The following is a 27,001-nucleotide window of genomic DNA, read 5'->3' on the forward strand; positions in this document are numbered from 1 at the left end:
AGCCTACCACTTGTTCTCTGGATCCTTGCCCAACTTGGCTGCTTTTATCTAGTAGGGAGATTGTTGGGGATGGCTTAGTTAATATCATTAACTCATCGCTGAGGGAGGGTAGGATGCCTCCTTTTTTGAAGGAGGCAATTATTAGACCACTTCTTAAGAAGCCTTCCCTAGATCCCTCAGTCATTTATAGGCCAGTCTCCAATCTCCCATGGTTGGGTAATGTGATTGAGAGAGTGGTGGCTAACCAGCTCCAGGCGGTTTTGTAGGAAACCAATTATCTAGACCCATTTCAAACTGGCTTTAGAGCAGGCTATGGGGTTGAGTCTGCCTTGGTCGGCTTGATGGATGACCTTTACCGGGGAATCAACAGAGGGAGTGTGACTCTGTTGGTTCTTTTGGATCTCTTGGTGGCATTCGAAACTATTGACCATTGTATCCTTCTGGATTGCCTGGGGGAATTGGGGATAGGAGGCACTGCTTTGCAGTGATTCCGCTCCTATCTCTCAGGCAGATTCCAGATGGTGGAGCTTGGTGACAGTTCCTCCTTAAAATGGGAGCTATGATATGGAGTCCCTCAGGGCTCCATTTTGTCACTAATGCTTTTTAACATTTACATGAAACCGCAGGGTGAGGTCATCAGGAGATTTGGTGCAGGGTGTTATCAGTATGCTGATGACACCCAAATCTATTTCTCCTTATCATCATCAATCATCATCATCATCATCATCATCATCATCATCATCATCAGGAAATGGCATTCACTCCCTAAATGTCTGCCTACAGGCAGTAATAGGCTGGATGAGGGATAACAAATTGAAGCTGAATCCAAGCAAGACGGAGGTGGTCATTATGGGGGGTCGGAATTTAAGGGATGAGTTAGATCTTCCTGTGCTGGATGGGGTTACACTCCCCAAAAGGAACAGGTACGCAGCTTGGGAGTGCTCTTGGATCCAGACCTCACCATGGTATCTCAGGTGGAGGCTATGGCCAGAAGCGCTTTCTATCAGCTTCGGCTGATTTGATAGCTGCGTCCATTCCTTGAAATGAACTATCTCAAAACAGTGGTGCATCAGCTGGTAACTTCCAGGCTTGACAACTGCAATGCACTCTATGTGGGGCTGCCTTTGTACATAGTTCGGAAACTTCAGTTAGTTCAAAATGCGGCAGCCAGATTGGTCTCTGGGGTAACCCGGAGAGACCATATTATGCCTGTCCAGCTGCACTGGCTGCCGATACGTTTCCTCTGGATGGGGCAGTTTTTCTCCTTGCCTCTGTTACTGCTCTTTCCCATACAAAAATATGTCCCTGAGGACTGTGTGACCCTCAGGGATGTATTTATGGAAGGGATGTGCGAACAGGTTCAATGAACCCCCCCTGTTTGGTCCAACCCTAGACTGAACCCCCCTGGGGGTTTGCGAGTTTTGTTTTTTCAAAGTTTTTTTAAAAAAACTTACTCCCTCCGGGGGAGTTGTCCGAGGAGGTTTCCCCTCTCCCCACCAACCACTCTTCAGCCTTTCCCCCTTGGCGTGGTGGCCATTTTGGAGGCCACCATGCCTGCAAAATAGGTCTCTGAGTAGCCTTGGTCAGCAACTACAAAAGTTGGGGGTGTGTGTGTGAGGAGATGGACCAGAGGCTTTTTCTCCTTCACAGGTTTCAGAGTTGTGAATATTTTGGGATTAAGGAGAGTTTGTTTTTTGGAGGTATGAATATGTTTACAATTAAACAATATGACTTCAAAATTTCAATGTTCAGTGTATTAGATGGTATTTAAATTCCTCGTTAATTCCAAGTTCAGTTGTTTTTCCTTTAATCCCACAGCTATTGCTTGCATGTAGTTGGATGTGCAGCCAGCTAGACATTTGGTTGATCAAATAGAATATCTTCATGCCTTTAGCCAAATGATGCAAAGAAATGCTATTTGTTCATACTTGACAGAATAATAAAATACCTTAAGTACAAGTACAGATGGTCATTGGCACAGCAGTTGCTTTTAGAAAATCTCGCTTTCAATCCATAATGAAGATCAACAAAACAGAGTCTGGAACAGCGCTTGATAGTTGTAAATCTCTCCCCCCACCCCACACCAACTATTGTAAATGTTAAAATGGTACCCACGTCCAAAAGTGTGTAGAATATGGAACTATTGATGAAAATTTATCTTCTTTTTCAACAAAGTTAGCTATATTTACTGTTACAGCTGTGTGGATTCCATTCATATGATGGGGAAAACACATGCTTCTAGGAACATTGCATTACAAAGTATGATCAAATTATGGATAAAAATCTAACATGCTGCTTGCTATTAAATGGATATCAAAAATATCCCGTGCCCTACCACAGTAGACAAGGCAAGATGCATTCAAAAAAATGCATTCTTGAATGCATTCATTAACATTCAAGAACAATGTGCTTCTTTATCAGGATATATGTTCCAAAGAAGCAGGAAAAGTTTAAGCTGAATTAGAAATTCTCTGATAATTATGTTTAAAGGAATCTTTGTTTACAAAGTCACAATTACCAGATGAGTTAGTGTGCATGCGAATAAGTGCTAATTACAAACCAACCTAAAACTAGTGAACATTCAGATCCATTAATTCACCCACTTTCGAAGCAATAACACCAGCTATTTATTTAATTTAATTAATTAATTTATTAGCTAATAAATGAATATTTCAAAATTATTGGTGTAACGTTCTTGAAATGTTTGAGTTGATTTAGCCGCCGCCCGCCACCACCGTGCTCACTCCGGCCAGTGGGGCGCAGGTATGGGGGGGGCGGGGGGCCACAATTTCAGGGGCAGAGCTTGCCCTGGGCACCGTTTCCCCCCGTTACGCCTCTGTGAGTGAGTAATGCCAGTGATAGATAGATAGATAGTGAATTCCAGCCTGGGGAAAACCCCTTTATAGGAAACACACACCTTGGGGTCTCTCCGTTTACAACCTCCGTGTCAGTCCTTCACCCCCAACCTGACTAGGATCTTTTTGGGCAAAATACTCCATCAGATCCCATCAGGGAGAAATGTGGTCCGTGGGGGTGGGGGGCCATGCACGGACTGAAGAGGCTATAAGTGGGGCTCTGGAAGGTGGGAGGGTGAAGACAGGGGACCAGGGGTGACCCTTAAGCTTGGTGGGTAATGAAAGCCCATTTTTTCTTGTCTCAGCAAAATAAAAATTCACGTTTGAAACTCACACAGGCACACATACAGTTTTTCACATTTATTTTATACCAGAACATGAGTAAAACTTGCAACCAGCACACTTGTCTTCCAAGCAGCACTTATTCCATTTATGTCAGTTAGTGTGGCAGAGATTAAACTCTCTCACAACTCTCCACCTCAGGCACGGAGGAAAAAAATTGTGCCAGAAGTAAGTTCCACCTACATAATTGGATGGTCCAATCCCGGGCTCTGTCCTGTTTACAATTTAAACTGTATGGCCCTCGCTTTGAGCAGCGCGCTGATCTCTCTCCTAACGGGGCCATGGGGCCCCGTTTGAGAGGGAGATTAATCAGTCCTGCTGTGTTGGCAGCGGGACCAGGAGCAGTTCTCCCTGCCTTTAAGGATTTACTACACTCCAACCCTGCACTCATAAAGGAAAGGGGAAGTTGCTTGCTCAGGAGAGGAAGGAGACAGAGCTTCCATTCTTCTTCAATGCGCCTGTTGTGCCTCTGGAAGTTGCTGAGAGAAAAAAGCAGATGAGAAGCACCACACTGCTAGCAACAATACTGAGATATAAAACGGTGGGAAATAGAAGAGGCTATGAAAACTCTTTTTGGGGGTAGTATACTTACACCCCCAATAGCTTCTGCCTTTTAGGATTGACCATCAACAGTAAAGGATCCAGCAGTCAAGAAATACGCCGCAGACTAGCACTTGGTAGGGTTGCAATGAAGGCCTTGGAAAGGATATTTAGATGCCCTGACGTGTCTACACCTTCAAAGATTAGAATCGTTCGGACAATGGTTTTCCCTGTGACACTCTATGGATGTGAAAGCTGGACCTTGAAGAAGCAAGATAGAAAAAGCATTGATGTTTTTGAACTTTGGTGCTGGAGAAGGCTTTTGAGGATACCATGGACAGACAGCAAAACAAACAAATGGATCATAGAACGAATCAGTCCAGAATTTTCACTCGCGGCACAAATGACCAGGTTCACACTATCATACTTCAGACACATTATGCGAAGACCTAGCTCCCTTGAGAAGTCTATAATGCTGGGGATAGTTGAAGGAAAGAGAAGAAGAGGACGGCCAGCTGCAAGGTGGATGGATTCCGTTACGACAGCAAGGAATGCACCACTGAGAGACCTTAAAAGGCCAAGCTGAAGACAGATCATCCTGGAAAGAATCTATCTATGTGGTCGCTAAGAGTCGACACCAACTTGACTGCACTTAATCAATCAGTCAATCAATACTTACACCACCTTCTGCAGAGATATTGAAGCTGGTGAATCAGGAGTGCTGGCCCTTGTGAGTGAGTGAGGAATCACCATTGCTCACTCCTCTGCAACATTCAAGATGGCACTCTGTTGTGAAGCATTGCAAGATGCCATGAGTCCTATGGAGTGACGTGACAGATGAGCCGGTTGCTGTGGCCAAGCAGCGACTGTGCCTCACTCATGGCATGAAGCAGGGAGGTGAACCAACAGCTTTCCTGCTCCACACAAAGGAGGGGAAGAAATTGAGTGTGGGAAGCCATGCCGGGAAGGAAAGATTGTTTCTCAGGAAGGCTTTTTTCTTGAGGTGTGGGGGTGGTGTGTAAAAAGTCACAGCCCAAGCCCTGCTTCAAATGGTGCCTCTCTCCTGGAAAATAAACTGTAAAGTAAAATTCAATCACTTGTATACAAACAATGCCAGAACCATGCTCCCTGTTAACCAGGCAGGGCCAGTCTGGTAGCTGGGAGGAAGACCCTCCCCTTGGTGTTGTTCTTGCTGATGGACCCTGTCTGCCAACCAGTGGAGGTATTTTGTAAAAGTAAAGCTTGCCTCATCCCGGAACCATTGGAGAAGTGTTATTTGCAACCTCTCCTTGAAATGGCGGTCTGTAGTGAACTCCAAGTACAATGTTGTTTATATTTTCCCTCCATTTGTTTTACCCAGATGCTATCCACTACACTTCTGTGCTCACATTGCCACCTAATGGTGCAGCGAAGAAATGACTTGCCTAGTAAGCATGAGGCTGCCGGTTCGAATCCCCGCTGCTATGTTTCCCAGACTATGGGAAACACCTATATCAAGAAGAGCTTGAAGAAAGCAGTTTTTATTTGGATTCACACAAGCCAGGCTACAGAGTCCTAGTTAGTTTTCTCTGGATTCTCTGCAAAAACCTGTCCTGGATTATCCAAGTTACAACTCCAACAAAAACATGAACTGGACTTCTAAATACTACAATTATCTGACTGGTCAATTCCTTTTGGATTTTTTTTTAGATTTAATCTAAACCAGTGGTTCCCAAGCTGGGAACCACTTCAGATGTTGCAGAACTACAACTCCCATTATCCCCAGCCATAATTTATTGTGGGATGATGGGAGTTGTAGATTATCCATCTCTGGAGGACCCCATTGTAGAATCCAGAGGAAAGGGTTGTTGCACACAAGGACCAGGCAGTGGAGTAGAATTAAGAATATTAATAGTTTAATGAAATGAGTATTATTTACAGAAAGGCCAGTGAAGACTGCTTTCTATGCTCTTGCTGCTTGTTGCTTGTCTGCCCCGCCTCGTCTTGAACTGGACTAAATCACTTACAGAATTAAAACATCAGGTGTCTTTACTAGAGTTCCAGATCTTTTAGATAAAATAGTATCTGTGAATCAGCATTGCTTAATGAATCAGAGCTTGAATTGCATAAACTGTGAACAGGAGAATCCAGACTAATTTAGTCAAAATGAATTCCATTGAAATTCACTACTTAAGTTAGTCATGATTAACTTGTCCCACTGATTTCAATAAACCACCTAATGGCACAGAGGGGAAATGACTTGAATAGCAAGCCAGAGGATGCTGGTTTGAATCCCTGCTGGTATGTTTCCCAGACTATGGGAAACACCTATATTGGGCAGCAGCTGTTTGAATCCCTGCTGGTATGTTTCCCAGACTATGGGAAACACCTATATCAGGCAGCAGTGATATAGGAAGATGCTGAAAGGCATAATCTCATATTGCACCGGAGGAGGCAATGGCAAACCCCTCCTGTATTCTACCAAAGACAACCACAGGGCTCTGTGGTCGCCAGGAGTCAACACTGACTCGACAGCATACTTTACCTTTACCATGCTCACACTCTCTTGGATTTCTGTGCCATTATGCAAAATCTTGACATATAATACTACTCCCCCTCGCTGCTTATCTACTGTATAGATAAATAGTGTAACCCCTGCTAACTTGGCAAAGAGGCACCTTTTAACGTGGTGATTCTCTTTATTTAGCAGGGGGAGAGTAACTGGCCCTATCCACCCCCAGCACAGTACCTCCATGACTGTTGCTGGTGTTTAGATTGTGAGCCCTCTGGGAACAGGGATCCATCTTACTTATTTATTATTTCTCTGTGTAAACTGCCCTGAGCCATTTTTGGAAGGGCGGCATAGAAATCAATCAATCAATCAAACAAACAAATAAATGCTTTATCAAATTATATCCTTCAATTGCTACATTCCAATCCTGGGTGTCATGCTACAAGTCTCAATGCCACCTACCTATTGAGTCATATTTACTAGTACTAGGAGTTTATGCTCATCTTGTTTATTTTCTGTACTCTGTGCATTAGTGTATATATACTGCAAGCCATGGATATTATGCTCCAATGTATCTGATGCTATTTTACTGGGGAGTTAGCTTGGCAACACCACAACTCACTCACCTCCTGCAGCACTCAAGTATCTATCTTAAATACTTACTTTTTTTACTTGCCATTGGGCTTTTTTCTCTGGCCCCATAGGGTTTAGTTTAGAGCCCTCTGGACTAGGTTCATCAGGCTTCTGATTATTTTTCCATTTTTGATAGGCACCTCTAGCTGGCTGTGCAGGGAACACCACCTGTCGTGGAATGGTGCACAGACCCACCAGGCAGAAATGTAATTTTTCCCAGTGCAGCATTCAAGCATATTAAAACAGACTGTTGAGGGCATGCATCACGAGGATAATTTACGGCACAAGTAAAGTAAAGTGTGCCGTTGAGCTGGTGTCAACTCCTGGCGACCACATTGCCCTGTGGTTGTCTTTGGTAGAATACAGGAGGGGGTTACCATTGCCTCCTCCCACGCAGTGTGAGATGATGCCTTTCAGCATCTTCCTATTTCTCTGCTGCCCGATATAGTACCAGCAGGGATTCAAACCAGGAACCGTCTGCTTGTTCGTCAAGTGTTTCCCCGCTGTGCCACTTAAGGTGACTTCTTACTGCACAAACCTCTCTGAAAAGAAAGGGACTGGGGGGTGGGGGGACTGATCATTTTCATCTCCATTTCAAGTGGAATGTACCTTCAGTTAGATGCTGAACATTGTCTTGGTTATAGTCTGGGTGACAGAAAAACATACAATCACATACACCCTCTGGACTCCTTGGAGGAAGAGCGGCACATAAATGCAGATAAATAATGAATAAAATAGAAAAAGAGAAACTTGGATGACATGATGTATAGCAGTACAGTATGCACTATGCTCTGCACTATGTTGGAGTGCTACAAACCCTCATGTCAGTTCTTGTCTACTTTCATGCTTTTTCCTCAGTTAATTGCCTGAACAAATCAAGACAGCTACCAGAAAATAAGTTTTATTGCAGGAAAAGTGGTGTAGTATTAGTACAAAGCTCTACAAAACCAAACCATTTTTTCTCAAAAACAAAACTGTAATTTACAATGTCATCTTCTTTTCATAAAGAAAATACAAAATATGAATCCAAACACTGAGTGTAGATTGTTGCTAATCTTTGGTCAGCACAGGTATGTATCTGGAGAAAACCCAGATCTGGAATGTGCATGCTGTTCACATGTGAGGTTCTTTTATGTTACTTGCTACAGGTACCAGCTGTCAATAATAGCACCATAGCAACATACAATTATTAACACATAATGGCACAACATTTTAAAAAATACTAAACTAAATGTCAACTCATTGTACAAAAGTCATTCTTACAAAAAAGACTATGATAAAATGAGGCATATTGTGTATAACTACAGTATTAATGAAAATTCCTAATTGTTTTCAAATATGCATGTCTCTTCTTCGCAGCATGAATAGTGTACATACATGGCAGTCCTGAAACAGCTCAGTCAATTTCATTTCAGCATTAATCCAAGCCAGCACCAAACAGAACAAAAGATCAGGTGTTCTCTTCAGAGAAGAGTAGGTTTGTGTTCAGCTGCCTACAGTAATGCAAGTATGTAGAGCACCTTTAGTTTGTGGTGTATGAGGTGTTGTGTGATATATTGAGGTTATCTGAAGGAAATACAGTACGGTTTGGTCTGCAATGCTAATGGTACCATAAGCAGTCCAGGTATTTTGCTACAGTGGTTGTGCATCATCTTCCATTATTAATTATCTTTAATATTGAATCTATTCCTCATGGCTGTGAAGTATACTGAGGCTTATGGTCACTGAAATTCTGCTAATGGTCAGTGGTAATTCAGGATACGCCATGACTTTAATCCTCTGCTTGGAAAAGAAATTTATTGGACTTCAGAGCTGTTTTACAGTGCTCATTTGGCTCTGTGATTTTTTTTGTTTGAAAACTGACTTTATGCTATATGGATGACTGGCACAATAGTGAGAAGCATTCTCTCTCGCTCTTTTTGGAATCAATTGGTTTTTCTTCTTCTTTTTAAAAAGAAAACCTTTTACCTGTAATAATTCAAATTTATAAAATCTTGAAGAAAACAAGTGTGTTCCTCTTTCTCTTTCTCTCTTTTTTGTTAACATAGATTGTTAATTTCTCCATATATTACTGCATTAAAATAAATAAAATCTCTATTTTTTTAATTTAGGAACTATAGCAAAATACCCAACATGCTAGACTGCTAACAGGAAAAAGTAGCTCACATTTTTGTGCCATTTAGTGCCATACGCTGACCTCTTGAGCACCATTTTTAAAAGTATATTTTAAATTGAGGTTATATAGAAGATACAGTAACCATGATTGACATTGTAGTCAAAACTTTGGCCATGGTAAAGTCAAAGGGCCATTCTGCAGTCTTGGACAGGATGGAAGGATACAGAGGTCTCTGTCCTTCATAGTTTTTGGTCTTTAAGAAAGTAAGTCATTGACTCCTTTAAAGCTTTTGAAAAGCAAAATATGTTCAGGTGGATAAGTACATGAATGGAAGCAAGTCATTCATGAAGTGACCCTAAGTAGTGGAGGTTTTAGTAGAGTTCAATCCAGAGCCTCATTCTGAGATCTTCTCCAAGCTCTCCTAGGAGGTAGTTGTCCTCGTTTCTTTCTTCCAGTTTTTTTAGCTCGTTCTTTTTGTAGAGGGGAATGCTAACAATTTCCAGTGTATAAGTGCCAGGCATAGCCTTTCTCTTAGCAACCTGAAGATAACTGAGCCCATCCTTCTGGTGTACCTGGAAGATGCTGTTGTCATTACCAAAGGAGATGACATAGCGGATGTGATTTATGAGGGGCTGTATTGCAGGCATGAGATCTATGATGTGCTCCTTATTGCCAACCCCAGACAGATTGAACCTCATCTTCAATGGGTGGTCGATGTCCAAGCTTTCCAAACTGACCTGTAAAATCAAAAGTGGAAGTTGAGGACAACAGTCAAACCCACAATCTGTTGTTTATATGGTTACAGCCATGACCATTAATGAGCCTGACACACCACCACTGCTGCCTCCTGCTAGCTTGCTGGTACTGTGTATGGAATATGCAACACTGGGATTTCAGGAGACTGGCATAATGCAAATGAGCTTTCCCCACCATCCCTGAAGTTTGATCCTGAATCCAGTACAATTAGAGATGATTTTTGTAGACACAAATACAAATAGTATCCTCTATGCTCAGCCCAAATGTTGTGAAGCCCCCATCCCAGAGCTGACGATGGAGCAGTATAGGAATATAATAAACAAACAAACAAACAAAACCAGAAATGTTTATATGAGGGGAAATTCTATAATTTTGCAGGACCTACAAAACATCTGTCAACATTCTAACAATTGGCAGAATAAAGAGTAATTCCACAAAGATCAGAGTCCAAAAAAAGAACAGGGAACTCTCTATCTAGCAGTAGTTGTTGTGTCTGCTATGGATTATACAACGGAACTAGAAAATATCAAGACAACTATGCAGGTACAACAAAGTGGAGGAAAACCAAATCAAGGATTCTTCAAGCTCATATTTCTTCTGGTGTAATGGAGTGGCTTTATAAAGATAAGTATGATTCATTTTTACCATTAGAAGGGAAGGACTTTTCAGTGATGATTATTCGTTTATTCAGGGGCATAGCCCTAATTGGACATATGTGTTCCAAGAACATGGACTGCCCCAGGCTGCCCAAGAAGAGGGGCTGACAAGGGCCCCCCAACTGTCATTTGTCCCCTCTTGCTGCTCTCTGCTGTTTGTTGCACTTATCAGCCGGCTTGTACAATGGGAGGGAACTGAGTAGCCTCTTTCATCTCTTGAGCAAACAAGAGAGGGAAGAGGCTGTCCAGCTTCTTACTGGTGTGTAAACTGGCTGGGAAACAGAGGGCACACATGCACCCTGATGCCAGTCATGCAGTACGTAGTGGCTAGCAAGCAGCGACAGGTGGAGCAGCAGCAACAGAGAGGAGCAACAGCAGCAAGGTGCCACATTGGTGAGTGGGGGGGGGCTTTTCGGGGGGGGCTTTGTGTTTAAGAATTTTCCACGTTGCTTATGGCACAACAAAAACAAGTTTGGTGTATTTTATAATAAATGAATAAATGTTAGTTTATTGAACACAGGACCCCTCTAACCTTGCTACACTACTGCATTTATTCCTCCTGATACATTGAAATGTTCAATCCAGTTATTTAATTCTACTTGCCATTGAGCCAGTGGCAGCTGGTGGTTCCTGGGAACAGGGGGTGATAGGCAGGGCAGGTGATGGGTGGAGCCAAAGGTAGGGGTGTGCACAAAACCAGTTTGCCCAGTTTGGTTCGAGTCTGGACTGGACTCAAACTGAACTGGGCATGTTTGGTTTTGTGCCCCCCAAACATACCCATGGCTCAGCTCAAATTCAAGCTGATTTGGGGCTTCTAAGTTTATTATTATTATTTTTTACTTTTAACACTCACTGCTGGGTCCGGGCTGGCGGCAGGGGATGTCTTGCCATCTCCCCTGTCAGCCTTCTCCCATTCTAAACGGTCATGACCCAAGCCACTTAGAGGCCCAATGGGCATGCGTGGTGGCCTCCAAAATGGCCGATGCCACCAGAAGAAGGGCCAGAATGGCCCTGAAAAGGGCCAAACTGGCCCTTTTTAGAATGGGAGAATACTGGTGGGGAGCAAGAGAGATGGCAAAGATTCCCCCATGGCCGCCATCATCCCAGACCTGGCAGTGAATGTTAAAAGTTTTTTAATTTTTAAAAAAACTTAGAACCCCTGAGCCGGCTCAGGGAGTTTGGCTCGAGGGTGAGCCAAACAAGGCCTGGCCTGGTTCAATGGTGAACCTGATTGACCTTGAGCCAGTTCACATGTCCCTAGCCACAGGTAGTGAGAGGTGGAGCCAATTGTGGGCAGCTGCTGAGGTGGAGCTGGGACTAGGTGAGTGCCTTAGTAATAAGTGGCAAAGTGTAGATTTGTAGCTAATAAGTGGGATCAAAATACAAACACACACGCAAGCACACAAATCTCAATTGCTCATCAGCAGAGATACAGAGAAATATGGAATATATCAGTTTTATAGTACTTAACTACACAGTAGTGTGTAGATTTGTATCTAACACAGCAGGATCAAAACACAAGCGGACACACAGGAAAGAACTGTACAAGCCACAATTAAAGCACAGAGCAGCTTTAAAAAGTTGTGTCTGTGGAGAGTAAATGCATTCTGAAGTCACCAGAGCAGCTATGTCTGCCTGATTATTTCAAGAATGAATACTACTACAAATAAACAAGAAAGAATTCTGAGCCATAGTGATACAATGGTTAGTGGACTAGACTGGGGAAATCCAAGTTCAAATCCCCATTTAACCATGAAATTCACTGGGTGATGCTGAGACAGTCACTTATCTCTCAACATAACCTTCCTCATAGGGCTGTTGGGAGGAAAAATATAACCTTGTGCACCACTCTGGGTTTCTTAGAGGAGGCAGAAGCTATACATGTAAAAGTAAATAAATTTATATAAGCCACAGGTAAAGCACAAAAGTGGTGAACAAATGCATTTTGAAGTTACAAGGGCAGCTCTGCCTGCCTTTTTAAAAAATGCATACATAAATAAGAGAACAATCACAGGTTTTTCAATTATGCTTGCTGCTTCTATGAACCATCTCCTGTAAGTAAGAGTATACCATGGGAAGCAAAGATGCATGGGGACACCCTCTCCCTACTCCATGCCTGCTGAACAGCTGGGTGCCACTCTCTACCTGCCTAAGGTGCCCACCACTTAGCGTGGATGTCCATCCTAGCAAGCAGCAATTTTTTTTAAAAAAATAGAGATCTCTTTGACACTTCCTTAATCTTTGCCCAATGAACCATAACCCCCAGTGGACATGAATGCTACAGATACTGGCCACAATCCAGAGGAAAAACCTGGTTAGTTTCCTGGATAGCAAATAGATTTTTAAAATCATTCTCTTCCAACAGAATCCATTCCTTCTCTACATACACCACACCCACATGGAAAGCCACTTCTGCAATTATTTGAAAAGCAGTTTGGATTCAATTTGGTCTCCTAGGACTGCCCACTTTTCAAAAACAAAAGTGAGCATGCTTATTGGCTCCTGACACTGGTATTTTAAAAGATCTGGCCTTTTCATTTTTCTGTGCTACCATCGCCCATCCTCACAAGCCTTGAAGCAGCAGCAGGCTGCAGGCAAGAGCAGCAGGGAACAACAGAGGGAGGCTTTAGGCACACAAAATGGAGACAGAGACAATATGGCCAACTGCGAAATTTAAGGTGAGCACCACCAACTTTGCCCATATAGAAGATTCAGCCCCTGCATTAAGCTTCAAAAGTGTTGCTGGAAACATGGTGAAAACTGGGAGAGCAGAGAACTACTGTGCATTCTTTTGCAGCACCAGGGCATACTGCAGGCTTTACCACGAGTTTACTGCAAGGCTTTACTGTGAGTTTGAAGTTGCACCTCAAAACCAACACAAAGTGGATTTTTTTTTACCCTGGATATAAATAGGGCTACACTCTAACACACCATTTTGAAAAATCTGAATCTTGTATCAAGTGCTCCCCGATAGCTCACTGGGACTTCAGGCTAAATCTGGCCAAAATGTGAATGCACACCCTCCATTCCGGAGGAGTTGCAAACTAAAAGCCCTCTATGAAAAACACCCAGGCATAAGAACTAATCTAGGTAAATGCCCTTGATATAATGGCCTCCATTGGACAGACAGCGCTTCCTGCTGCTGATTGCAGATTAGTGATAGCTTTCCCCATCCCACGCATCCCCATTCCACTCATCCCACTAATCCCCATTTTCCACAGGGATTAGAAAGAAAAAGCTAGCAATCCCAACTGGAAAAATATCTTAGGCTTGAGGGGGGTGGGGATGCAAGCCAGTTTTACTCTACCTCAGCAAGCTCACTTCAAGAGGCTTAGTATTTGCTTACCTCAACAGGCTCAGTTTCATTGATGCTTCTCTTCCTCCTGCTGTCTTTCTTGGAGTAGCCATTAATTTTACACTCATAACACGCTTCAGGAGACAAAGCATTCTCTTCATCCCCATCTAGTGACAAATACTGGCCTTTATTAAATCCCATACCTGAGACACAATGTCTGTTGAGTAAAGATGACTGTGTTAGCACCTGAATATATAAGCCATTTTGTTATGGTATGCCTCACAATGTCCTGCCATGGTGGGGGCTAAAGCAAGTTTGATGTAGAAAGGTGCATAGAACTGACTGAGTTTGTAACTGGTTGGCAGAAGAGCCCTATGGAAAGACTGAGTTTGACATTTAAGGGTTGTTAGTAGGGATGTGCCAAAATGCAATTCGGCTCTCTGAATCACGGGCACCTCCCTTTAAATTTGAGGGCACTTCCCTTTAAATTCCATACCTGTTCCTCCTCCAATTGCCGCCAGTGTCACCATCCTGGCGCTCCCCACAGCTATGCGCACACACCGACAGGGCATCTCCCAGCTGCTCCTGCACGGCGCCAGAACGCACATGGCCTCTGGGCAACTGCGTGGTCAGCAACCATACTGACCATGCAAATGACTGCCGCGTATCCACAGAGGCCATGTGAGTGCCGGCACCATGCAAGGGCAGCTAGGAGATGCCCCTCTGGTGTACAGACATAGCTGGGGGGAGTGCCGGGATGGTGGCAATCGGAGCAGGAGCAGGTACAGACCTTCTATTCTCTACTTTAAAGGGTCTGTTTAAGCCCTCGAATGTAAATTGAGGTTCCCATGATTTGGACAGCCAAATTGTGTTTTGGCAGACCCCAAATTGTTAGGACCAATGTTGCTGTGCTTCTAGCAATGCCTGCCTGAACATACTGGTCTACATACCATGCAGAGCTGTGGAACAGCAAAGACTGGACTGCTGAACAGAGAGCCAGAGACAACAGCCTTGGTCAGCAACTCCCTCCAAGCCTTCAGAACTAATGAAAATAGATATAAGGATTTGGAGAGCCTCATGTCAGCCCAATATGAGGATGTCCTTTTGGGGAGGCAACAAAGTGTTACAGGAGACGCTGAGGGGAGCAAAGCTGTTTCTTGGGGAGTTGCAAGAGAGAGCCCAGTTCCTGGTGCTTGGAATATCAGAAGATAAGGGTTGTTTTATTGAGTTCGACTAAAAGGGATGTACTTCCAGCCCTCGGTAGAGAAGAAGCTGAGCCAAGAAGAGGCAAAGCACAAGGAGTGGGCTGCTGAGTCATGCAGAGGGCCGTTGCTACAGGGCCTAGTCTAATAAGGCAAGAGTATTTTTGACAAATTGCTGTTTCTTCCTGCAAATGGCTCCTCAAAGTGACTCCTCAAAGCTGTGGCCAGGCTGAGAAGGGAAGGAATGAAAGAAGAAAGATGAAGAAGAAAGTTCAGGGAGTTGGAGTCAGAGAAGCAGTATTGGTGCCCAAGAGGCAGTTAGTTTTCTTCCATATGGAACAACTTAGGTTTCGGTGATTGTTATCTGGAGAGACAGTACAGGTGAAACTCGGAAAATTAGAATATCGTGCAAAAGTCCATTAATTTCAGTAATGCAAATTAAAAGGTGAAACTGATATATGAGACAGACGCATTACATGCAAAGCGAGATAAGTTAAGCCTTAATTTGTTAGAATTGTGATGATCATGGCGTACAGCTCATGAAAACCCCAAATCCACAATCCCAGAAAATTAGAATATTACATGGAACCAAGAAGACAAGGATTGTAGAACAGAACAATATCGGACCTCTGAAAAGTATACAGTGTACTGTGCTTGATTGGCCAGCAAACTCGCCTGACCTGACCCCATAGAGAATCTATGGGGCATTGCCAAGAGAAGGATGAGAGACATGAGACCAAACAATGCAGAATTGCTGAAGGCCGCTAATGAAGCATCCTGGTCTTCCATAACACCTCATCAGTGCCACAGGCTGATAGCATCCATGCCACGCCGCATTGAGGCAGTAATTGCTGCAAAAGGGGCCCAAACCAAGTACTGAATACATATGCATGCTTATACTTTTCAGAGGTCCGATATAAAGGGAAATTCACTTTTAACACCACAAAAGGGAGTAGCGTGATTGATTATATGATGGTTTCCAATTCACTTTGTGAGAAGGTTCCAGAGTTCCAGATTGGAGTTCAGTTCTCTAGTGACCATCAGCCTCTTATTGGTATCCAGCCAATTACCACTACCCCAGCTCCCATTTTAAGACCAATTATGTGTGATGGGAGGAAATGACTTAAATTGACTCTTGAGCCGAGTAAAGAAATTGGTAATGTATTAAATACTCAGGAGTGTAAAGAGCTTAAGGCCCAGATGGAATCTGGTCCATCTTGTGAATCGCTGGATGCTTATGACAATTTAATTCGCATACTACAGGGTTCCCTATCTGAGGAGGTAAAATTAAGGTCTGGAAGTGGTAACATCAGTGGTAATTCTTGGTATGACAGAGAATGTTTCCAGAAAAAGAGAGAGTTGAAGGAATGTTATGGCCAGTATAGGGAACAAAAAAGAGTGGAATTGTTAAAATTATATGTTAATTTGAAAAATGAATATAAATTATTAATCATAACAAAGAGAAGGCCAAAGAAAAGGAAATTTAATCTCAGTTAATAGAAGCTTCATACAGGAAGGATAATAGAACGTTTTGGCAAATTGTTCCAAGGAAAGGGAAACATGTGCAAGGAGTTAATGACTGCTGTATTTTGGCTACTACTGTTATTTTTTCTCCATTTTTAATTCACTGACAAATGAGGCTGTAGGAACAGCCCTGCCACAAGCAGGAATTGACTTGCCATCATGGGATCCAGTGACAGAATTGTAAGTGTTTATTCTTAGAGGGCAGTTGAAGGCAGAGAACGCCCCGGGGCCTGACCTAATCCCAGCTGAGATGTTGAAAGCAAATGCTGAATGGTGGGATACTCCGTTGGCATCACTGTTCTCCCATATAGATAACACAGGACTGGTTCCCCTCAATTGGAGAGATGCAGTATTAGTTCCTATTTATAAAAAGGGGGCAAAATCGGATCCAGCAAATTACGGTCCAATAAGCTTGCTGTCTATAATCAGGAAGCTTTATGCGATGTATTTAAAAACCGAGTTTTTAGATTGGATGGAGGCAGAGAATGTTCTGGGAGTGGAGCAGATTGGTTTTAAGAAGGGCTGTTCACCCATGGATCATGCTGCTGTTCTATATCACTTGGTGGAGAAATATTCTAAATATCTTAAAAGGAAGTTATATGTAAGCTTTATTGATTTAAAGTCAGCATTCAGCTCAATATCAAGAAGATGTTTATGGGGGAAACTGGGCAGATCTACAGTAGATAAGAGGCTGCTGTTCCTAATAGAACGCCTATATACTGACACATCTTCAAAAATACGATGCTCTCCTGCTGGGCATTTAACTAAGGCAATTATAATGACAAAGTGAGTACGGCAGGGTTGTGTCTTGGCACCCCACCTATTTAACTTATACTTGAACGATCTAGCCCCCATCCTATACGCTTCAAAGTACCATCTTCCAAACTTAGCGGGGAAAGAAATCCCCATTATTATATAATAATAATGCCCTAAAACCCTATTTATTTGGCCTGGCCTTCCAAGGCTTGTAAAGTGTTGTTGTTTTTAAATGTATTTTAATTGGTTTTAAATAGTTTTAATCATTTTTGAATTGTTTTTCTATTGTTTTTAGCATTGTTTTAATTGTGGGTTTTATGTCTTTTTAAAAGTTGTTGTACAACGCCCAGAGCCTCTGGATGAGGTGGTTTATAAATGTAATAAATAAATAAGCAGATGATGCGGTTTTATTATCGCACTCTAGAGTGGGGTTAAATAGACTGATGGTACAGTTCTCAAGGTATTGTGCTAGTGAGGCGTTGTCAATAAGTTATGAGAAAACAAAGATATTAGTATTTTGTGGCGGTAATAAAAGATATAAATGTTCAAGGGATAGCCATATAATAGAACAAGTAAAAGACTTTAACTATGTGGGAATTGTATTTCAGGCGTCTCTTAGTTGGGCTAAACATAGGGCTCGTGCCCTTCAAAATGCAGGCTTCCTTTTAAATAGTATAGTGCAGTTTTATTTCACAAAAGGAGGGAATTATATTCCCGTGGCCCTAATAGTTTATAGGGCTAAAGTAATCCTTAAGTTACTATATGGTATTCAGGTCTGGTACTTAGGTATGGACAAAAGTATGGAAAGAGTCCAATCAAAATTTTTGAGGTGTATTTTGAGTTTGCCCAGATGTGTTAAAAATTCCGCCTTAAGGATAGAAGTAGGTTTCCCTCAATAGTTACCAGGGCTTGGATTGTCTCCTTGAATTTCTGGATCAAATTGCAACTTAACATAGGCCCTAATAGTTTTTTAGCCTTAATGATGAAGGATTCATTTCTTAGTTCATGGCTGAAAGGACTTAACTCTAAAATTAATCCCACCAGGCTGTCTGGGCTATACTTACATAAATATGATTATCTGGAGGTTAGAAGACAGATAAAGGAGAGATTGCTGGACTATCAAGAAACCTTTGCAGGGGCAAAACATGGCTGCATGCCCCTGGAATGGGGTGAAGCACAGGACATAAGGTTGTCCTCTAACTATTTATATTTCCTAACTGTGCCTCCCAAATAGGAATTTTTTTATGGCTGCTCAATTCAATTGTTTACCTACTGCTGTCACAGAGGGCCATTTGGGGGAAAAAAAAATCCCTTTCAGTCTGAGATTGTGTTCTTGTGGACAAGGGTATGTTGAAACTGTTGAGCATGTTTTGTTAGAATGTGTGTATTATGATGATATTAGAAGAAAATTTGTGAAACCCTTGTTGACTCCACTTTAGGGGTGGGACAGAGGTTTTTATGTTGCTTATCTTCTAGCCGGATACAATAAAGAAGTAACAATAAGTATGGCCTAATACCTTGTTGCTGTTACTACTAGAAGAAGACAAATGTTAGAGCTGAATCAATAGTATAAATTGTAAGGGGCCGAGGTGAATCTCTTATGTCACTAATTGTATTAGTTGGTTATTGTATTATGTAATATTAGTTGGTTATTGTTGGTTATTGTAGACTAATAAAGGCATATTGTTGGTGTTATAGTGTGCAGTGAGCTGTGGATCCAAGAGGGATCTGCACTCGCTGCTTCCGAGTCACTCACCAGCCCTTTGACACTGGAGCAGGGGCTGCTCCATGCCACTGACACATTGTTGTATCATCACAGCTGCAATCTGCTCTCATTGGGAATGATGCGAGTTGGTTGAGGCTGATGTGATGCAATGAACTGGTGGCATGGAGGAGCCCCTGCCATCACTAGCAGTGCTGACAGGCTGATGAGTGGCTAGGAAGAGTGTGTGAGCGTGTGTCCCTCTTGGCTCACTGCACATTATTATTATATATTTGTTGTCTGTCTGTCACGTTGCCTAGCATGTGCACCCCTAGTACATAAGTTAAAATACAACTAATATCAAAACAGGATAAAATGATTAAAACAATTATGGTATAAAACCAGTTAAAATTAAGTAAAAGCCTGAGAAAACAGGTGCGTTTTAATGGTCTTTTAAAAAACAGCCAGTATATGGGCCACTGGCTTACATTCTCCGCTATGCAACATGAGTGCTAGGAGCATTGCCCATGCTGCTGTGTCCATGTACTGGACTGCTGATGCTGTGGTGACCCAGCTCCACTCTGCTCCAGCATAAAGTTGTGCAAATAACCACTCTGAGGTTATTTTAATGAAAAGCGGTATATAAATCTAACACATTAAAAAAAATTGTTGCCTGGCAGGACAACTATTGGAAATGGATGTCCTTTCCAGTGGGCAGTCAGTTGCGCAACTGCCTTTGCACTGGAGCAGAACTTTGCTTGGGTACAACAGTTTTGGCAGTTACACAGATGCAACAGGGCGCTTTCCAAATTAGCCACTCAACAGTGGGAAAATGCTTCTGTTCAGGCAAATCACATTCAAAATGTAAATAGCAAAGCGCCCAGCAGGGGGAACAGACTCGTGAAAACTAACAACCCCCCCAAACAGCAACCTTTTTACGCTAGACACATGTTCTATCAATAAATCACAGTGATTAAATTCAAAACAAGGCATCGGAAATGTGAATGGCATCCTACTGTCAGCGTAGGGACTGCAGTGTCACAACACAGGAAATGTGGAAGCACACTTCAGAGATATGCTGTGACCCCATTGCAGGGTCTAATCTGGAAAGCGCCCAGCACAAGCAGTAGACCTACTGTCCATGTGAGCCAATTTCTTCTGTACTCTTGGAATACTGACTCAGCTTTAGAGATTACAACAAAGATACCACAGATCTCCCTCTCCTACTGGTCCTAAACTTCATATTGCTTGAGAGGGGAGTGCAAAATAACAGTTCATGTTCTCTTGCAATCTGTTTGCAAATAGATTCTAGTGTTGAGAAACCATTCATTTAAGTTGAACTTAGTTTAATGATTTGGGCTACTTGAATATTTTTGGGAGTGGGATTTAGTGTTGTAATAACTTATGTTGGTGACTCACAGGTTTGCAATAGGTTTTGCTATGTGGGAGTAACAAACACTCACCCTTGTCCAACTCTGTAATATCCAGTCGGGCAGCCACACAGATAGCCACCTTCTGTATTGGAGCAGCCATAATTGCAAGGATTCTTAGTAGATGAACACTCGTTTACATCATGGCATGCACTTGAGAACTGATCATAAGAAAACCCAGAGGGGCATGCACATTTGTAGCTTCCAAGTGTGTTGTAGCATGAAGCTGAACCACAAATACTAGGGTTTGAGCACTCATTTTCATCTATTGGAGAAATAACAAGTTTTTTAAAAACAGAAGAATACTGCAACTATCAGGAGAATACTAGTAAAAAAAAAACCCCTCCTGATTTCTAATGACAAAACTTCCAAAGCAATTTAAGAATTCTTAATTATTTTTTTAGAAAGGCTCATGCTATTTAAAAAACCCATGGCATACAAATTCATGTATTTCATTTCTTTATAATGGTGGAGGATAATGGAAGTAAGTCTTCCTTTCAGTAGTGAAAACCTTGTTTCATTTCCTTTGCATCTCCCATTAGAGTTATTGTGCCCCCCCACCACTGCCAAGAATGTATGCATGCATGTGGGCTGTGGTTCACAGGCATGAATACATGTCCTACAATAATTCCACTAACTGGCTGGCATGCCCCCTGATATCCTGTATTTCCAGCCAGCTCTATGCCCCACTCATGGGGGGCTCCCCCTCACACAAGGTGAGGCACTTCAGGTGGCAAGCATGGTACCACACCCCACCTCCTGTTGCAGGCATCATCTCAGCTGCCTCTTGCTGCTGCTCACACCTCAACTGCTGCTGCTGTCCCATCTCTTGTCTTTTCCCTCTCTCAGCACCTTGACCCTTCTCTGGCCCTACCCCTGCCTTCTTTGCTGGACCAGGTGGCACCTGCCCCTCTATCCCCTCGCTACCGGCCTCAGCTGCTGGGGTGCACTGCCATTGCTGGCCATTTCAGTGGCATAAAGCATCATGGAGCATAGCTTCAGAAGGACCAGATGGCCTCCCTTATGCACTGATGCATCAAACCCAGGTCTCTCCCACTCTTCCTCCCATTGTCTCTTCCCTCCAGCACCACAAGTTTGATTCTGGTGGGAAGAGTAGTGTCAGGTCTTGCGTCGAAGTTCACAGCAGCTAACCCAGGATGCATTGTGGGGAACCATAACACCATATATCATGTCAGCTAGTGCAACCAGAATATGAATATTCAAGAGTAGCTTTCTTATATAAACTAGAGAATACCCCGGGATGTACTGTAAGAGCTCTAGTAGGAGAGTGTGTGCAGTGCTTATCAGGACTGCATGCCAGGAGTAGAGGACAAGCTTTGCCCTCACCAAAAGAGTATTTCTGAACACATCACTTTACCTTTCCCTTGGGAGCAAATGGCCACCATTCACTCACATATGAGGAACTAAAGGGCTGCACTCAGGGACTGGAAAAGGGACGAAGCTTGCTTAATGTCCTGGCCCCTGAAGATTCAAGCTTGAAAAAAGCCCAACAAATGAATGCCAAGTAGTAAAAGGCTCATTATAAAATAAGAACTAACTGTAGAAAAATATTGGCTTTGGTCAGCAACAGGGGATGGAATCATGGCCATCACTCAACAGAAGAGCATTTGACAGCTTTAATTTGAACACAGCTATGCAAACTATCCTTTCAATCATGCAAAACATACTTTTTAAAATTCTGTTCTGACCATCTTCTTACCCACACATTGATTCCATTGGTAATGCTGAACATATCCTTGTGGACAACCACACCTATAACCACCAAGAATATTTTGGCAGCCATGCTGACACCTGTGATTTCCTTCACACTCATCCACATCTGTAAAGAAATACCATATGGTAAAGGGCAAAGGGATAAATTGTAAACAAACTCAAAATCTGTTATCCTGTACTGGCTTAAGGGCTTGTGTCTCTCAAGGTGATGCCAGGAGCCTGTTGGTCATCCCCATGACACTGGCCATGCCCATGCACCAGCATAAACTACAGGTCTGTGGTGGAGGAGGCAATGAGGGAGGTGAGGATGGAACTTTAGTACAAAGCAGTGGCTCCTGCTGCTTCGTTAGCTCGTTTGCTTTCTCTCTTGTTCTCTTTCTTCCACGCCTTCTTCCAAGAGGCGATGCACTTGGCTCCATTTTGGAAGCAAAATGCATTACACAAGCCAGTTAGTGGAAGGCATGGGGAGAAGAAAGTGAGATAAAAAGCGAGCCATCCAGAGCTGCTACCTCCATGTCTGACTTCTTGTTTTTGTTGTTTTGTTTCATTGAACTTCCCAATGAACATGACAATACTAACAGTGAGAAATAAAGTCTTAAATGACTACCTTTCCAAATAACTTTGGATATTAAAGTTTTACCTTCACAATTTAATCCAGTTGAGTCTAGAGAGAAACCTCTCTGACATTCACAAGTGAAACTTCCTGGAGTATTCTGACAGATTCCTTTTGATCCACAAAGCAAAGCCTGTGATCCACATTCATTGTTATCTAGAAAAAGGTATTTCATTTTTATGAATCAGATACACTAATGGGAAATTAACAAAGATATAGAAGGGTATAGTAAAAGATTAGATAGTTGATATTTGCATGCTTGATAATGCTTCTACAAATATACACAAAACAAATGTCCTTGGACTACTTTTCTTCTTGATTTTAATTAGAAATTGGGTAAGACTTGGTCTTTTGATTATAATCTATTGTGGTCACTATTTGCAATTATAGTGCTAGCACCAGATACAACCTAAGTAGGGGGAAAGGAGCATTGGTTACTTAAAGTGAAGGCTTCTTCTTTGAAAATATCTCATGTGGGTTATCTTTTTCACGTGCTCTAGAGGCATGTGAAAGTAAAATGCAAAGTAGCTTGCAATGCTTTAAAAGCCTGAGAAGGATAACCCCTCCCAGTTCTGAATAGCCAAGTCCAAAGACAGAGGAGCCTAGTAACATACAAAAGGAAGTCCATATGGATTAATGTACACTTGAGTGCATTGAAAAATCACTAAGTAAGTCCCAGCCCTAGACCCAGGTAGACCAAACAGGTGGGTCGAGATGTCCTCAAATACAGCAGCAAGAAGATGCCTTCACAATGAGTAACCAATGCTTCTTTCTCTGCTGCTGGATAATGACATCTCATGACCTGCTACAGCTGACTATCCTGGGTGGGAGTGTTCTGGTCTACTGTGGAGGAAGTACCTGTTGTAGTACTCTTCTGCCAAAAGCTGCTTATGTTGATTGGTAAAGGTCCATCTTATAGTGTCTTGTGAATGTAGATGGGGAAGACAATGTTGTTGCTTTACATATTTCAGAAAGCAGAGCATTAGTAGAGAAATCTGCTGTAGTTGCAGCTGCCCTCATTGAATGTGCAAAAACATGCAATGGAACTTGAAGCTTTAAAGACTTGTATGCTAACATGATACAGGTCTTAATTCATCTGGCTATGGTAGATGCAGACACTTTTTGTCCCATGGATGTTGGTAGGTAGGAGATAAATAGAGCATCTGAAGAGCAGAAGGTAGCTGTTAGTTCAAGGTAAACCTTCAAACAATGATGGACATCCAACTTGTGCCAGGCGTGTTCCAAGGAGCAAGATGGTTTTGGACAGAAAGATGGTAGAACAGTGTTTTGTGAATGATGGAACACTGACAGAGCCTTGGAATGAATGAAGGGTCTGGAATCAACTGTACTGAGTCAGGAGGAAAAAAAATGCATAGATGCTTGTTTACAGTCAAAGCTTGTAACTCCGAAACCCTTCTAGTGAGGTTATTGCCACTTGGAAGACAAGCTTGAATGACAGTAAACACAGTGGTATTGAACAGGTAGGTTTGAACAGAGGAGTTTGTAAAGCCCAAAGAACTGTGTGCAGATTCCAAGACTGAAAACAGTGAATTGTGGGTGGAGAAAGGAGTGTGGCTCCCTTGAGGAACTGTTTCACATGAGACTGAAAAACATGACCTTGTTGACTGGAACGAAAAGCCCTGACAGGGCAGCTGCCTGTTTTTTCAAGGTGTTAACCTTCAAGCCCCTACTGTAGGAAACCTAGGAGCTCTTTAATTCCACATGATTCCTTAAATCTCTGGTTCCTTTTATACCAACATAAAATTGGTAGATGTAGTTAGTGGATGCCTTCCTTGATGCCAACATAATGTCCATTACGTCTGGCGAATATTCGTACTCACTCAGGATGTTCCTCTCAGTCTCCAGGTGGCTAACTTTAATCACACTGGGTTGTAATGACATATGTGACTCTGCTTTAGCAGGTCTGGTGATACAAGGAGGAACCACAGATCTGACATGGCGAGATGGAGAACTTCGGGAAACCAATGTCTCCTCAACCACCATTGAGCTATGAGGATTACTTCCACTTTACAAAGATATACCTTGTGCAGAAAACAGCTGAGCAGGGGTACCGGAGGAAAAGCATATAGAAGTTCCTGTGGACATATTGTTGAGAGAGCATCCACTACTTCCATGCCCTTGCAAGGGAATCTGGTGAAGAATCATGGGATTTTGCATTGTCTGGTGAGGTGAACAGGTCCATCTGTGGAGACCCAAAGCACGCGGTGATCAGATTGAACACCTGATGATTGAGGCTCCATTCTGCCAGGTGGATCTCAGTTTTGTTGAGCCAGTCTGCTTCGGTATTTAGAAGTCTGCTCACATGATGAGCCCAAAGAGACACCAGATGTGTCTGTGTCTATTGGAGTAGTAGAACCGCCTCTGGATGCAAGGATCAGGATCTGGTTGCAAGGACCAGGATAAATGACATGTGCTTTTGTGGTGATATTGTCCATTCGAACCAGCAAATGTTTGTGCCTCAGAAGATGTTGGAAGGCTGGCAATGCTAGGTGTTTCGCTCTGAATTCCAACCAATTTATGTTGTGTCTCTTTTCTTCTGGGGTCAATTTCTCCTGTGTTGAAGGCAATGAGCTCCCCACCCAATGAGGCTGGCATTGGTCGTCAATATGACCCAGGGCTGTTTTACCTTGGTAAGATGGCCCAATGTTGTCCACCAGCCCAAGGACTGGAGTATGTTGGGAGGTACTAGCACCTTCATCTGGCTTTTTTTTTTTTTTTTTTTTGCTATCACCTTCTGATTAGGGAGTAAAAAATCACTACTGTGGGCATAAGTGGAACCTGGCCTAGTCTATGGAATCTAACATTGTCACCATAAGTCCTAGGAGGTGTGCTAGTATTAGCACCCAGACCCTTTTGTTTGGAAGTATCGACTATATGATGGACAAAAGTTTCTGGATAGGACCCTGCGGGAAGATCAGCCTGTCTAGAGTAGTGTCTATCAGAACCCCCAGATGGTGCAGCCTTTGTGTCGGACACAGTTGGCTCTTGGATTTGTTGACAAGGAAACCATAATCAGTCAACCCCTGAAGGATCCTCTCTCTTGGTGTGGGTAGATGTCATGTCCGGTAACTTGATCAATATTTTTTTTAAAGATCCTGGGTGCAGAGGAAAGGCTGAAAGGGAGTGCCCTGTATTGACAGTGATTTCCCGCATACTTGAACCAAAGGAGTTGCCGACTGTCTGGATGGATAGGTATGTGTAAGTATGCCTCCGTAAGGTCTATTGATGCCAGATAATCTAGGTGATGAATTGACCCTGCAAATGACTGTAGGGTCTCCATTTTTAATTTTCTGTATCCTACAAATTTGTTCAGGAATTTTAGATATAAGATAGCTCCTAGAGAGCAGTCCTTCTTTGGTACTGTAAATGGAATAGAATAGACCCTGGCACCTTGTTGAGATGTGGGAACTGGCTCTATGGCCTCTATCTCCACCAGGTGATCGATGGCCTATAGAAGGCCTGCATGTTTGGTAGGTGAGTGTGAGATGGGCAGTGTTATCCTTCCTAGACTTTTAAAATGTTGCTAGCTATTTTGCATATTCCTGCCATTGCAACACACGGGAAGGATAACTCACATGAGATGATCTCATCCAGCAGCAGAGAAAGGTGGCTTCTCTTTTGAAAAAATCCCACAGCATTTACTCAATAAGGGAGTGATTTCAATTGGCAAGATATACCGTATTTTACGGACTATAAGACGCTACGGACTATAAGACGCACCTTAATTTTAATCCAGTTTTTCAGAGTTTTAACATATTAAACTGTTAAAACATATAAGACGCTCCTGAATTTTGGCGGATATTTTTCGAGGAAAAAAGCGAGTCTTATAGTCCATAAAATACGGTATTTGTTCATTCAAAGAAGATTTTAGAGCTATGATACAGCTATGGAAAAAAATACTCCTTAATTTGGTTTTGATCACCTGTAATTTTAAGTCAGATTTTAATAATGTTTTACTCTTTTGTCACAATGTGGTTACATTTACAATGTAATATACTGCAACTGTATAAATGTCCACTAAGAAAACCCTTATAATAGATGTTTTGATTTCTTCCAGCATTTTACTTTATCTTAATTATTTGTAATTGTTCCAGATGTTCTGGAAAGTAGTACAATGATAACAAATGTCTAAACGCCGAAGCACAAAATATTTTTGTAAATCTGATATAGATAAGAACATAAGAACATGGGCCCTGCTGGATCAGGTTCAAGACCCATCTAGTCCAGCATCCTGTTTCATACAGTGGCCCACCAGATGCCGCAGGTAAGCCAACAGGAAGGAGCTGAAGGCATGCCCCCTCTCCTGCTGTTACTCCCCTGCAACTGGTATTCAGA

At 42.6% G+C, this 27,001-nt stretch overlaps 1 protein-coding gene across 2 annotated transcripts in view; it reads right to left on the bottom strand.

The window, feature by feature from the left end:
• Nucleotides 1–7,746: 7,746 nt before the first annotated feature.
• Nucleotides 7,747–27,001, bottom strand: part of FBN2 (fibrillin 2) — a 272,503-nt gene continuing 253,248 nt past the window's right edge. Inside the window, exons 61-65 of one of the 2 annotated variants that reach the window (XM_053301249.1) lie at nt 22,673–22,801; nt 22,019–22,138; nt 20,332–20,563; nt 13,736–13,901; nt 7,747–9,714 (exon numbers count right to left, since the gene is read on the bottom strand). In XM_053301249.1, coding sequence (XP_053157224.1) covers nt 9,349–9,714; nt 13,736–13,901; nt 20,332–20,563; nt 22,019–22,138; nt 22,673–22,801 — 1,013 coding nt within the window. In that variant the 3' untranslated portion in view covers nt 7,747–9,348. Of the gene's footprint in view, nt 9,715–13,735; nt 13,902–20,331; nt 20,564–22,018; nt 22,139–22,672; nt 22,802–27,001 lie in introns of those variants that run through there. The other variant, XR_008317396.1, reaches the window with a different exon arrangement.

Source organism: Hemicordylus capensis, chromosome 2, assembly GCF_027244095.1.
Source record: "Hemicordylus capensis ecotype Gifberg chromosome 2, rHemCap1.1.pri, whole genome shotgun sequence".
NCBI lineage: Eukaryota > Metazoa > Chordata > Lepidosauria > Squamata > Cordylidae > Hemicordylus > Hemicordylus capensis.